At 43.4% G+C, this 15,262-nt stretch overlaps 1 protein-coding gene across 3 annotated transcripts in view; it reads right to left on the reverse strand.

Moving 5' to 3' along the window:
- ZDHHC14 (zDHHC palmitoyltransferase 14) overlaps positions 1-15,262 on the reverse strand; it is a 277,548-nt gene that overhangs the window by 72,658 nt on the left and 189,628 nt on the right. For all 3 annotated transcript variants that reach the window (XM_019644170.1, XM_019644169.1, XM_019644168.1), the window contains exon 3: positions 3,529-3,687. In XM_019644170.1, the coding sequence (XP_019499715.1) occupies positions 3,529-3,687 (159 nt within the window). The remainder of the gene's footprint in view (positions 1-3,528; positions 3,688-15,262) is intronic.

Here is a 15,262-nt window from a genome sequence, read left to right on the forward strand (position 1 = left end):
GACTCAGGATAATAGCACTAATGACAAGAACTTCCTGAGCCCTCAGTGGGCACCAGGGCTGTACTGGGTGCTTGCTGGGCACCATTGCACCTAATCCTTCAAAGAAACCTATGAGGTAGTCCTAGGGTCACCCCATATCACAGATGCAGAAACAGCTGAGGGCAGTCAGATACCCTGCCCAGGTTCCAATATTATCCAATGACTGGATGAAGATTCATCCTGGATCTGTGTGTCCTTAGAGCCATGTCCCAACCACCAGGCTCTGCTAATCGGTTCTATATTTGCAACCAAGTTTGTTCCCCAAGAAAGCTTTTCCTCAGTCCTCAGCTAAGACTACAAACTCCATAAGACGTTGCTCTCATTTCAAACTCCTTAAACAAAGAAAAATACTCTTTTGAACTACCTGGGAAACTACATTTTCCTTTCTCCTCTCCCAGCACAAAGGGGTATTTATCTGTGTGCCCAGGGAGTACCAACACCAACCCACTTGTTACTAAAGGAAGAAAAGCCACATGTGCCAACTCTGGCTTTCAGCACATCATTGGATGTTTCGCCCTGGCTGCAAAAAGCAGAATTCTTTCAACCAAAACGTTCTACCTCAAAACAACATAGTGGCCAACTCTGCAATTACACATCCCAGTTGGAGACATCTGCTTTCTACTCTATTTCCTGAATGCAGAAGGTCCAATTCGCTAGTCTGCTAATGGGTCCCACCAAAGGCCCAAATGCAGCATAATGAACTGGAAAAGCAAAGCTGTGTAGGTTTGAATCACTGTGTGGTTTTTCCAGGAGTGCTGTGAGGAGCTTTATGTTAAATCAGCCCTACACTGCTTCACTCACCTGGAGAGTGGGGCCCTGATCGGGTTTGCCGAGCTCCAGCCCTTCGACCATCAACCGATGCTTAGTGGCAGCTGTCGGCAACGTGCTTTCTGTCCAGTGTTCCTCCTGTTGAGCCCAGCCCCAAACCCTCCCCCTTCCTCTCCTCTCCCTTCGCTGTTCTGCGTCTCCCGTTACAGGACGCCACAGGCTTGGCTGTGGAGTGCTGCACTGCCACTGTGACAAGGATTTACGAGGAAGGTTGCAGAAGCCTCCTGGATATTACCCACCAGCGGCTCTAATTTTCTCAGCTGGCAGTTTCTATAAGAAAGGATGCTCTCCTAAACAGTTATGCCAGAGGGGAAGTACACCATGCACTGGGGTTCATATCTACTTGTGGTAATTAATTCATCAAGGTTCTTTAAGGAACACATAAACCTAAGGGCAATGGAGGCAACAAATGAGAGAATTATATGAACTTTTAGGAAGTGTTTGACAGTAATACAAAGGGAATTTTAAAACACTATGAGGTGGAGAGGAAAGTTTATCGTGATTATGAATGTAGCCTAGAGACAGGAAACAGGGTTGAGACCAACTGATACCAATGAATGAATAGAAATAGTCTGGTGTCTAGTATTGGTAAACATTTTTATAAATGATAAAGAGAAGAAAATACCCAGTGACCACTTCAGGTTTCTAGTTAACCACTGCCTACCTATAAATGCCAACTGGAATAAGTCAGTAAACCTCCAGAAGAAAGCACACAAAATAACAGACATTTTTATGTGAAAAAGTGTACGTTACATACTACTCCATTGTATAACATTCCACCACATAAATATCAAAATTACAACCAGAGAAAGGGTCCTGAGAATCCCTCTAGATTCTTCCCCTGGAGATATTTAAGGCACTGTGCTGTTCTGGCTTAAAAGTGTCCTTGTGATGGGCATGGGATGGCCACTGGGGCCGAGTCACCAGGGAGGGTATCAGAAGTCAAACAAAGGCTGTCATGTGTCCTTGTAGAAACCGTGATGTGCCCTCACATAGAGGACCAGGTATAGTTTGTTTATCCTACCTGCCAAAGGCTACAGCAGATCAAGAAATTGCCCAGAGAAAGCCATTCAAAAATATCAAGGTAGCAGTAGTAAAAACAATAATTGCATTGACAATCACAGAGCATTTGCTGTACGCCAGGCACTATTCTAAGTGCGTTATGCGTGTTCAATCATTTACTCTTACCAACCCATGAGGTAGGGACTGCTGTGACCCTATTGCAGAGATGGGAATACCAAGGCATAGAGAGTTAAAGAAGCTTGTCCGAGTCACAAAGCTAGTATCTGCACCCAGGCCACGCGGTACCAGGCTTCAGGCTCTTAACTATAGGCTACTTATTATACTACCCGAGAAAGGCTGAACGGAGTGCCATGCTGTTCCACTGGGAGACGAAGGCTAAAAGTAATTTATCTAAGTTAATAAAACCCAAACAAGGCCTGATGGGGAAATCATGGACTTTCTAACAAATTGTAGATTTACTAAAGTTAGAATAAATTTCAGACAAACAAAAAGGAAAACTGCTTTGCACAGCAGGAAGTCTAACATTTTATTTTCCTCAAGAACAATGGAGACTACAAATTCTAGTAGACTCCAAAAGAGTGTGGGCAATCAATAATGTGTCACTGTGGGAAAGAGATTTGTTCTGAGGCTTTCTATCCTCTCCGGTATAAGATAACAGGGAATTTCCAGGCCCATTCCCCCAGGAATACCCTTGGTTCTGTCTCTCAGGGGCAGGCTCTGGGGCTGAAGAAATGAGGGCCTTCCCCGGGGTGGCAATGCCTCCGTCTGTTTCTTACTACCCTTCCTGTTCCTCGGGTCTTCTGCCCCCTATTAGCCAACCTCATCTCTAGGAAGCTCCAGCCCAGGGAAGAAGGTGGTTTGTGGGTGTGGGCAGCAGCTCTCAGTGTGCAGTGACAGGGAGCAATTGCCAAAGAATTCCAAGGGGCTGGGACCCACGGCAGTTGTAGAAATCCTGTGCTGGGTAGGTGGTGGTCCAAGTTTCACAACTGAGGACCAAGGGGTCCTTGCTCCATGGTGCCTGCTCTGCCTGCTTCCCTCGTCTGTCCCACGAAAAGCAAGGAGACAGAGAGGGGAGGTCTTGGCCGTCTCTGGGAAGGGTGACAACCCTAACTGCAGGCCCAGCGGTCTCTGGCCTCTGCTTCCTTTCCTCTCCTTATGCTTCAAAGGCCTCTGGCTCCCCACGCCAAACATCCCTCAAGGAGTTGGAAGAGCAGCACAAAACACATCTGGTTACACGCGGGGCTAGCTCACTGGGCAATGGAGGGACCTAGGGTGAAATCATTTTATTTCAAGGGTCTGCTGATCTGGCAGCTCCAGGGAACAAAGGTTCCCCACTCTGGTGTGTGTGCTCCTGGAGAAGAAGGCCTTGGGCGTTGTATTGGTAGAGGGGGTGGTACAGGGTATAAAAAGTAAAAAATTATTAAGTGTAACGCCAGGCTTGGTGAACCGGATCAGTGGCAGGAGGCAGATATGTTGCAATATTAACTATTATTGAATTGTTCAGTTTCAAAGCATTCAAGAGACACACATGCTGACTCTAACTCAGGTCTATTAAAAGGCATTCAGCTCTCCATCAGCTACAGACATTTTAGCACAAGCCTTAGAGGTGGAACAGAGGCGATTTCAGCTTTTACTCACCTACGCAGTTATCGCAAAGGCTACAATGAGAGGCGCGAGGGGGCCGGAAAATCTTGCAGGTGAAACAATATTTAAGTTTCACAGTCTGGCCATTGATGATTACTTCTTTGGTTCTGGGAGGCGGGCGGTACCCCCCTGAACTGGTGCCGTTTGCGATATCTGTGGAGAAAAGAAAAAGAGTGCATGCTCTTAACATAGCACTTAATCTCTGCAGGCCCTCACACCTAGACAGCCTGGGGTCGGCATTTCCAAGTGCAGTTCCCACACCCAGCCTCCGGTCACCTGTGCCTTTTTGGGAGGCTCCTGACACCAGACACAAAAACGTGCTGTCCCACAACCTTGGCGCTCTTTGCTTGGGCTCAGGGCTGTGCTTACTAGTCCACATCGGTGGCACGTACTGAGCTCTGACCAATGGGGTGAGATAACACGATGCCCCGCCCACTCTCCCTACTCCCACTCCCTGGCCGCCTTGGAGCTACAAACTGGGGACCCCGCATGACCAAGCATAGGAAGACTGCCCCTGAGACTGCTTAACTAGGCCATACTGTTACATGAGCGCCAAATTCCTAGTGTTAAATTGCTGAAGACTTGGGTTTATTTTGTTACAGCAGCTAGCGTTGTCCTAATTAATACGGTGGGTGATATTTACTTTCAGAAACACTTTTCTTCTTCTATGGTGTACTCCAAATCCAGCTCAAGACTCTGCCCGGTTTGCCCATTGGCCCCCTCAAAAATACCAGGTTTTGAATGGGGGAAATATATATATATATCTTTAAAAATAATTTCTATGTTTTGTTTTCTGACCAGCATCTTATATTTTAGAATCAGTTTTTTAAATGTTGAAGAAAATACAAATATATCTATTTTTTAAAAAGTTTTATTTTATCTTACAGGTTGGTTCTTCCCCCTTAGAATCACCCAGGGAGCTCTTAAAACTCCCCTAATTCATGGACCCTTCCGCAGACCCATTAAGTCAGAGCCACCCGACTTATGAGATTCCCTGGGGTTCGCGCACCTGAAAGTTTGAGAACCCCGCCCTGGGTGCCTGTGAATACACCCGGTCCACACAGCACACCCGCTTCTGACTCTCACATTCCTTTTTGTTATGTATCCAAATACACTCACGTGTGTGATAAAGAACTAAGAGAACTCAGCTTTGCTCCCCTGAAAGGGCCGCTTCACACATCACTCCCAGCTACCCAAGCATTTTCCCACGGAGAGCCTGGTGGTTCGGACAGCCGGCGGCACCCTCTGCCCCCCAGCAGGGCTGCTGTCACTCACTGACAGAATCCACAATCCCAACGTCATGATTTCAGCGCCGCTCTACCCCAATCTTCTCTAAGGGGCTGTGAGAGGCCTGAAATCTGCCCCTGGCCTTTTAGCCTAAGGCTTTGGTATTTGTGCAAATATCAGCCTCACTGGTAAGGGAACATTCTGAGCGATTACTATTCATTGTAACCATAAGTTGTAGAAGGTCGTAGAAGTGGGGGGATGGAGAGTTCAGGGACAGGTGAGGGACAGAAGGCAGTATGGAGGGCAGAGAAATGGAGACGGAAGAGCAGCCTTTGTACTTCACCTTTGTGTGAGGACAACCTTCCTACTCAGAATAAACAGCTATGGGGCCATCCCAAGAATGCTGGGTGATCTTGCCAAGCAGGACACCCTCTCTTGGCATATGCCCCCCGTGCCTGGTAACCCCAGGTGAATTCAGCATCTGGAGAGGCACCCAGCTCTCGAAGCATATACACTGGGAAGAGGAAGGCATCTCAACAGATGCTGTAATAAGGAGAAAATAGACCACGTGACTGTGTACTTCCCTGAGCATCAGGGTAAAAATAACTGGCTTTGAACACATCAAGGATAAGGTCAGATCTCTACGGGTGCCAAATGGGTGCCACTGAGGCCTAAATTAATTATGACCTGGTGCCTCCCTGGCCTTATGTCAGCTGTGAATTCTATTTAGCTCTTGCAAACATGGGTAGAAAAACTAGAAAGTCAGATATAGGTTTAAAAATAAGAATCTAATCAATAATATTTGTGTCAATTTCATCAGAAAAGTTTAAAAACTGATTTGTCGAGGAAAATAGTTGAAAAAGCAGGGATGACAAACTTATCCACACTAGAACGACTACTAAAAAAGCCGACTTCCGAGGGGCAATGATGAAAAAGTGAGTATTTGCCAGCACTCCTTAAGACAAGCTCTATGATCTCAAAGTTCCCAAGTACATTTTCGAAAGATTAAACCTTCGACACAAAGTGAGCTGAAGGCTAGAATTCAACAGACATGGTAAACTGACACGAATGAAACTAAACCCACACACTCTTTGATTAAATATTTGGAGAAATGGAAGAATCAGAAAACCTGGATTCAGGGTCTAGCTATGCCATCGTTGAGTGACTGAAGGGCCACAGAGCTAAATATAAAACAGTCAATTGATATTTATAAAGTATTCACTACAAACAAAATACCGTGCCAGAGGCAGTGGAGGACCCATAAGTGAGCACAGATGTCTTGTGGGGAGGGACCAGCACGGGGTCCTGCTGGGCTCTTTGGTGAGTAACCCAGCCACCCCATGCCCGTCTGCTCTCCTTACAGCCTTCAGAGCCCACTTGCTAAATGCAAGTCTGACTAAGAAACGTGGGGCCTCCATGCACCTGGCGGCCCCTCTTTTCTTGTAGCACAATCTTACACAGAGCCTGTGCTCGAAGCACAGCGGCCTCCCGAGCTCCCTGAACAGGCAGGCAATGTTCTTACATACTCCGAGGCGTCTGCACTTGACATCTTCCCCATCTGAGCCTATCCGTGTAGATAACCCTTATCCTTTAGGTCAGGCTCCAGCTTCTCTGTGGAAACACTGCGAAAGCAGAGTTCCTTATTTCCTCCTTTGGGCTCTCACTGTACTGAGCTCATTTATTTATCGAGTCAATAGCTCTGTATTATGCTGTTCAGTGCCAGCCCCGTGCTGGGAGCCGGAGGTGCGGCAAGAACTACACAGATTTGTTTCTCTGCTGGTGGTAGTCACAGGCTGGAGGGAAGACTTGGACCTCTGCGAACGCGTCCAGCACAAGGATCGGCTTTCCTGGCTCCCCCCTGATGCTGCTCCAGGGCAGGGGCAATGCCTTCCCCACTTTCATTTTCCCAGCATCTAGCACGCAGTAGGTCCTCAAGAATAACCTGCTGAATGGAAGGCCAATTGTCCTGGCAGATAGGAAGCAACGATTCCGGATGCACAGGACTGGTGTCCTAACTCCTCCACGCCCACCTGTCAGTCACACTGCCCGGTGACTCCGCCCTCCCCAGGAACGCCTGTCACAAGGTCCTACTGAGGCTGTCGCGCCTCAAACATGTCCATAGCCACTGCTGGTCCAGAGACCCATCTCATACAGCTGGTCAGTGTCACCTCGGAGGGCTGGGCAAGACGGGCAACTAGCTCCCTCAGGGCCACCCACAGTCGCTGTTTCTTGCATGTACTCCCTTCAGTAGCCTCTGCAGACCAGCAGCTCCCAGGCACGCCTGCGCCAGGGCGGATGTGACTAATGAGGCCTGGAAACCCACCTGAGGACAAAAGATGTCTCTCTTTAAACGTTCAGACTGGCGCCAACAGTCTTCGTGGCATCTGCTTCTCTCCCTGGGGATGACAAGCACCCGCGGCTGGCGTCAGGGGTGCAGGAGGTGGCGTTCCTGGTCTATTCCTCAGTTACTTATGTTTTTGGCTTTGGGTTTTGTTGTTGGCAACAACTGTGCCTCTGCTTGTTAGGGCTGCTCTTTGTGGTTTAAATACAGTTGTTGAAAAAGAATAATTGAGGTCTGCAATAGCGAACGGTTAAAGATCACTAGAACTTGGGGCGGGGGAACCTATAACAGCTCTGCATGTTTATATGAGTCTTTTTCAAGGACATTTTTATACACAAGCATTTTAAAAGAAAACTTAAAAGCTTAAAATGGTCTTTTTCTTCATACCTCTCCCCACCCCAAATTGTTGCAGCAGATATAGTAACAGAATCTTGGTTTAGCATTCACCTCACAATGAGCCTACGGGCAAAAAATTCGGGGAACTGGGCAGAGAGGGAGAGGGCTGGTCAGTGTGAGTTCCAGGACACAAAACTGCCCGTTGACTAAAGTTGTAAGTTGTCTGTTAATATATACCTAGTTCAAAGCCACTCTCCAAAAAATAAGTCATCCTCTTTTCTTGAAAGAATAATCGAGTTCACCTCCTGTGAGACCCATTTGTTTGCCATCTTATTTATTCCTGCCCCAAATGCAGGGACAAAATTGTGGAACTTCTAAAATCGCTGACCTTCACCATACAGTAGCCCCGCTTTACCTATGCTTTTGCGTTCCATGGTTTCAGTTGCCCATGGTCAACAGTGTTCTCAAAATATTACATGGAAAATTCCAGAGATAAACAATTCATAAGTTTTAAATTGTGTGCTGGTCTGAGGACCTCACTTCATCTCATCTCGTAGGCCTTGTGTCATTTCACATCGTCATAGGAAGAATGGTGAGTACAGTACAATCAGTTTGCGAGAGAGACCACATTCATATAACTTTCTTATAGTATATTGTTATAGTTATTCTATTTTATTATTAGTTATTGTTAATCTCTTCCTGGGCCTAATTTATAAATTAAACTTTATCATAGGTATGTATGTATAGTAAAACACATAGTTTAGTGCTATCTGCAGTTTCAGGCATCCACGGGGCTGAGGGGTGGTCTTGGATGTATCCTCTGCAGATAAGGGGGGGCTACTGAATAAAATAACTTACACTGTATTTTTAAAATGCAAAGAGAAAAAGCCTGATTTAAAGATGTAGATTAATGTTTTTTCCTTTACCAAAAGGATCCAGGACAGTTGCATCCCCTGGTGCTCTGAAGTTTCATAGATGGTTCACCAGTTGACTCAGTGGGAGGAACCTTTACTACTAGGTGATTGGCTAGAAGGAAGATAAAATATTCCCACTAGGATGTAAGTCACAGGGAAAGTGCGATTTGCATTCTATTCAAGACTATTAATATATGTATTGCATGTGCTGAAGGACAGCAGTTGGATCTAACAGATCTGAAATTTTCATTAGGCCCCTTTCATTGATGCTTTGCAGTATATGGGACACAAGCCACCCAATCTTGGAATGGTTGATCTATCATGATGGAAGGTGGTTAAGAGACACTTAGCCTGGACACTTGGCTTATAGTCTGTAAACTTACAAGATCATAAGAAAATATTAACAATGATTAGATCTTAGATAAGTCAACCATTATTTTAAGAATTAGGGGAAAAAGGCAGAGCAAATTCTTGTCTGTCTAGAGACGTTATTTATTTAGGTTTCCACTCAAGAGAGTAAAAATGTGAGTATTTTCTCACCAACATATTGGCTGGCAGCAGCTTTGCCTCCACAAGTGTTTATATGCAAATATGCACATAAGGGCTCATGAAGGGGTGACAGTCCCCAGTCCTCTTCCTCCAGTTAAAAGCCTGGCTACGTCAGTAAGTCTAAAGTGTTTGTCTTCGCGGCCTGAAGCTGATGCCTGAGGCGAAGCTCATGCAGGCAGATTTTCAGCCCGAGCCACGTGGTGGGCAGACACGGGAGCCTCTCTGCTTAGTGGGCCCATCTCCAGGAGGAGTAGTGGGCACCTGGAAAGCCAGGAGCAAGAGAACCAGGAAAGATGATGTGGGAAGCCACAGGCGAGGGCAGGCCCCACGTCGGCAGAATGAGTCCTCCAAGGAACGGAAGACATAAAATTCAGGGCCCAGTTATTCTTTTCCAAATCGTTGACTCACTCAACACCTAGGAGTGTTGGAGGTACCCTGGTGGGCAACACAGACCAAGTCCCTGCCTTCAAGGAGTTTACTGTCTAAAGGAAGAGAAAGATATTAATTAAATAATCACCCAACTAAATGCATCATTACCCATCGTGTTATTTTGTGACAGAGAAACATGGACGTCTGTCTGGTATGGGGACTCTTCCCAGAAGAGGTAGCATTTGAAAGAGGACCTGAAGGACGATTGAGTAGAGCTTCCCTAGGCAGTGTGTATGTGTGTGCACGCACACCCTGGGAGCTGGGAGCAAGTCATTTCAGGCAGAGAGAGCAACTGTGTACTGGCCATGAAACAGGAGGCAGATGGCATATCCAAGAACTGAAGGGAGGCCAGTGTGACCAGGACACAGACTGAGAGGAAGACAGTCAAAGAGGAGGAAGACAGGGGCTAGATCGCACGGAGCTTTGTCATCATGTTTGGGATTCTGGCCTTTAACCTATGTGCAAAAGGAATTCAATTTGTTAATTTTACGTGTCAACCTGGCTAAGCTACGTGCCCATGTTTTTGGTCAAACACCAGGACAGATGTTTCTGCCAAGGTATTTTTAGATGAGCTTGACATTTAAATCAGATTTTGAGTAAATTACCCTCCATAAGGTGGGTGGGCCTCACCCAACCAATTGAAGGTCTTAAGAGCCAAGACTGAGGTTCCTCAGAGTAGAAGTAATTCTCCTAAAGATGGCGACACAGAAATTCTGCCTGTTTCCAGCCTGCTGTCCTGCAAAATCCAGACTCAAGACTACAACATAGCCTCTTGCCTGACTTCCCAGCCTGCCGCCTGCCCTACAAACTTCACACTTGCCAGCCCCCACAATCCTGTGAGCTAATTCCTTAAAACTAGATCTATAAATCTCTTGTTGGTTCTTTTTCTCTGGAGAACCCTACTACAGAAGCCAAGAAGGGTTCTACTCGTATGCTGTGCACTAATGTGATCAGGTAGGCATTTTATAATACCACATTGACTGCAGTCTCAAAGATGGATTGGGGGCATGGGGAAGCAAAATGAATTTAGGGCCAGTTAGGTGAGGTTTGGAATACAAGCTAGAGAAGATGTTAGACTGAAATCGGGAGGTGGCTGTGGCGATGAAGAGAAGTAGGTACATCCCAGGAACATTCAAATGGTAACACCAGTTATTAATGGATGTGGTAAATGCGAGACAGGTGGGTGACCAGGATGAATTCTGAGCTCAGGCCTGACCTTGCCCCTCTCTGAACAGGAAGCTGGTTTTGAGTTGTAGGAGATAATTTAATTTAGAACCACAAAGGATTTGGGTTTATTCTGGACTTGGCCATCAGAGGGCTTGGGGGATGGGTCTCCTTTCAGAGAGAACTTTGTCAAGGAAAAAAACATGTCAGATGAGAACTTTAATAGGCACTTTTTAGCCCCATGAGAACCTGACTACTTAGGGCTTTAACAAGGAATTGAGAAAAACACAATAAAAATATTTGTAGAGAATTGGGCCAAACAATCTTTTTCTGTCTACTTAACAGAAAATAGAAAAAGGTAGCCTCAAAGAATGAGCTTCATATGCTACTCAGGCTGGTTTCATTCATTCATTCATTCAATTATTTATTACGTATCTACTATATACTAAATGGTCTGCTAGGTGCTTCAAATATAGTGGAGAATAAGATAAGTCCTCTGTCCTTTTGTGCTTATACTCTAGGAAGGGCCGATAAGCCCTGAGGATGGATTTTTAATAATGTAAGTATGTAAACAAATCACAATTAATAATAGATCTTAAACTTGGCTGAGGATCAAGGTCACCGAGGGCAGTGATTCTCAACCAGGGGTGATTTTGCCCCTCAGGGGAAATCTGACTACACAGAAAAATAAGGAGGGCGTGCTCCTGGCATCTAGTGGGTGGAGGGTAGTGATGCTTCCTAAACATCCACAATGTCCAGGACAGCCCCCACAGCAAAGAATTATCCAGCCCAAAATATCAATAGTGCTATGGCTAAGATACCTTGAACTAGGGCTTTGCTACTCCAAGTGTGGTCCGTGGACCAGCAGTATCAGCAGCATCAGGAAGTTTGCTAGAAATGAGTAATCCCAAGTGACTCAGATGCATGTGCAAGTTTGAGAAGCACTGCCGTAGATGCAAACACTTGTTAGCAAGCAGGATGAAAGCCCCGCGAAGTCCCCACTCTCCTCCTTTTAGCTCTCTGGCAAGCATATGTGTGAAGGTCTGCTTACTGGGAGACTTTAAAATGTGTAGACTTCTTACTCCTGAAGATTCTTATTTGTGGTGGGAGCGAAGAATCTGTATTTTTTGAAAAGCTCCCCTTGTACATCTGATGAAGACAGGTTTGGGATCCATGGCAAACACCATGCAAACACAGCTAAACCCTCAGGTTGAGCGGCAGGGTTGCTAGCTGGAGAATCAAGGGGTTGGCTAAGGATAGAGACGCTAGAGAGAAAGATGTGTGCCATTTGCAAAGATGCTACCTTACTCAAAGGGTTGGTGCTATCTAGTTAATTATGGAAAGTCTGCCGAGTGAAACCAGGCCAGGTTTCCAACTGTTCCTTTTTATTATATTTATAGCAGGGTAACTTTTTGATCAAAGAAAATCTTACAAAAAAACAACAAAAAAACAATCCTGACTATCCAAGATAGGCAAGAGAATTTGCAGATATTTGCTCCTGTCAAAAACGTCCACGCTTAGAAAACGTCCCTGGGTTCAGACAGCCCATAACATTTATTTATACTTTTGGTTTCCAGGATTAATACATTAAAAAATACTATCAGGGACCAAATGTCTTAATGGACGTTTTGGACAGAATCAAATATGACCCAATATCCTGCAATGGGCAAGACTTAATGGCTTCCATGGACGGCCCCTACTTGTCTTGTGTGCTGTTCCAGGGGGCACAGTTTGAATAACAACATGACACACAACAGCTATGGTCTGGAGTGGAAGCCAATTTTAGGTAAGAAAGTCTCTATTAAACTACATTTCATTTAAGGATAGATCTTGTCCACACTGTGTGTTCTCTTGGAGTTAAGCCTTGTGTGCACATGGCTCTGAGCATGAATTTTCCCAGTGACTCTGGAGTGGAAAACACCAATCTTCATTCTGCTGCAAAAATAATTCCACGAATAGAAACCCAAATATTCCTACAAATAGGTCTGAAAGCACAGATTCCAGAAAATAGGAACACGGGATGGCCTTGTGAAGAGAGACATATTTTTTTGATCCAGTAGAGATAACTGGCCTCAGTTTCCCCACATTTAAATTATGATCATTTGGTGCCTGTAGTTCAGGGACGTTGTAAGTCATGGAAAGACCTGGAACTGTCAGATGCTATGACACTCACAGCTATCAAAAGCTCCTTTGGGGGGAGGGGGCTGTTATATATATCGCACTAATTAATGCAATTAAAGACTGAAAAAGGAAGTGCTTAGGAACTATGACCTTTTTTAATTTAACTGAGATCATCCGAAACATGCTTATAGGAAAATGAAAATTAATGACTCTCTTCTTTTTTGTCATACTATATTTTTCCACGTGGATGACAAAGCCTTGCCCTTCAATGTAAAAGAAAAAAAGGTGGCTTTGTCCTTGCAAAGTTTTAATTTCCCTCAAATTTTGTCAAAGTTCTCTGTGGACACACACAAAATTGCTGTGTTGTATGAATGAAAATCAATACTTCTATTGAAGGCCAAAGCTAGAATTATTTGTGTGTGTTTCTACTCCATGTGCACAGCTTCTGCATTGTCAAAAACTACTGAATATTAGATGATGATAGAGATCGATTTGGGTTGCCAATGTCTGGCAGTATTATAAGACAAGTAGATGAGAACAAAGGTAAAACCTAGGCACTAGAAATCCTCCCAAGGCAGCGCCATATTTCATCTTTATCATCAGGAAAATCTGATAGGCTTTTATTGAAATTTGAGTGGCATTAATATGAAGGCATTGGCCGTGACTTGAATACAAGGATTGGCTTATATCTCATTCTGTACAGTAACATTACACGATTTTATCTTAGAATCAAGGAAAGTTTTATCTTAGTACCAGGGAAAAGAAAATTAAGGATGCCAGTACAGAACGAATAGATACTATTTATAAATGCAGTATGCTTTCAAGGAAAAAAAAAATGGCCATCCATTATGATCTACACTCTTATCTCTTTAGTCAACACAACTTGGTTAAAATGAATAAGAATCTTCAGTAAGGTGACTAGTATCTATATATCTATTATCTATCTATCTATCTATCTATCTATCTACTTTAAAAGTTTCTCTATATATAATGTTAGCAATAACCATTTAGAAACTATAAGGGAGTAAAATCCCATTTATAGCAGAAAAAAATCATAATACTTCAGAAATAAACCTAACCAAAAAATATGGTATGTCTCATGAGGAGAAAACTATAAAACAATATAGAGACTTAAGAAGGGTTTGAAAATCATATATATGTCCCAGGGTAGAATATTCTGTATTTTAAATATCAATTCTTCCTAGATTACTTTATGCATCTATTACAATGCTAATCAAAATCTCACTATTATTTTGGGAAATTCTGACAAACCAGAAAAAATGATTCTAAGCCTCATCTGGAAGAATAAAACAGAAGGGAATATTTGCAAAAGTAAAATTATGAGGGAAAATGATTGTCTCAGGAAAAAAATGAAACATTGAAACAAAATAGAACATTCCCAAATACAATAGATGCAAATTCTATAAGATTCAGTATTTTATAAATATAGCATTTCAAATCAGAGGGGAAAGCATGGGGTTTTCAATAAATGGAATTGGGATAAACAACTAATCATTTAGGGGGAAAAATCTGAAGTTGGAGCCATACTTCAAATCAATACCAAGCATTTAAATGTAAAAAATAAAAACATACAATAACTAGGAAAATATACATAAACCATCAAATTTGGGGTGGGGAAGCCCTTCCTAAACTTATACAACAAGGCAGCATACATAAAGAAAAGATGGATAGTGATGTCTACATAAAAAAATTTTTAAACCTATATGTCAAAAACTCCATAAAATGCAAATAATAGTGCAGAAACATAGTTGTTACACTTATGTCAGAGGGTAATATCTTCAAAGAGCTCTTGCAAATGATTAGGAAAAAGACAAATATTCCAATTAAAAAATGGGCAAAAGAGATGAACAGGCAACTCACACATAAAGAGAGAAATATGGTCAGTAAATATATTTAAGAAGCTTTTGATTTGCTCCCCCAATTTCAAACAAACTAAGTCAAAGGTTAATTTTAAATGACATTATTTAGTATTGGTCACAGTAGGGAGAGATACACTTGTGTACCTTTGCTAAGAATATAAATTAATACAATTCTTTGAGGAACAAGTTGGTTCTGTATCTCAAAGCCTTAACAATGACCCAGCAAGAGCACGTTTAGACATTTGACCTAAGGAAATTTTCATGACTGCAATACTGTTTTTTATTATTAAAAAATGAGAACTTAAATATCAACAAGAAGAAAGTGGTTAAATTATGATATACACTCATGCAATGGACAACCATACACCTATTAAAGATGGAGTAGAAGGATTCAGAGTATATTCAGAGGGGGAAAAAATCTGTTTTCAAAATAATGTATGATGTGCGCCCATATTTACGTAAAAACATATTATGCAGAAAAAACATACTGGGAGTCTACATCCAAATGCTATCCATGGATACCTCTGATTGGTAGGGGTAATAAATAAATAAGTCAATTAAGAATAAAGAAATAAATTCTCTTTTATGCTTTTCAAGGTTACCGTATTTGCCGGCGTATAAGACGATTTTTTGGCCCTGAAAAATATGCCTCCAAGTGGGGGGTCGTCTTATACGCCAGGTATACTTCAGATAGACTGCCCATAGTGCTTGCCCCGTGCCATAGTGGCCTCCCGATGCCCGCCCACTTCATTCCACATACCGTTCAG

This window comes from Hipposideros armiger, unplaced genomic scaffold, assembly GCF_001890085.2.
Source record: "Hipposideros armiger isolate ML-2016 unplaced genomic scaffold, ASM189008v1 scaffold_86, whole genome shotgun sequence".
Classification (NCBI taxonomy): Eukaryota; Metazoa; Chordata; class Mammalia; order Chiroptera; family Hipposideridae; genus Hipposideros; species Hipposideros armiger.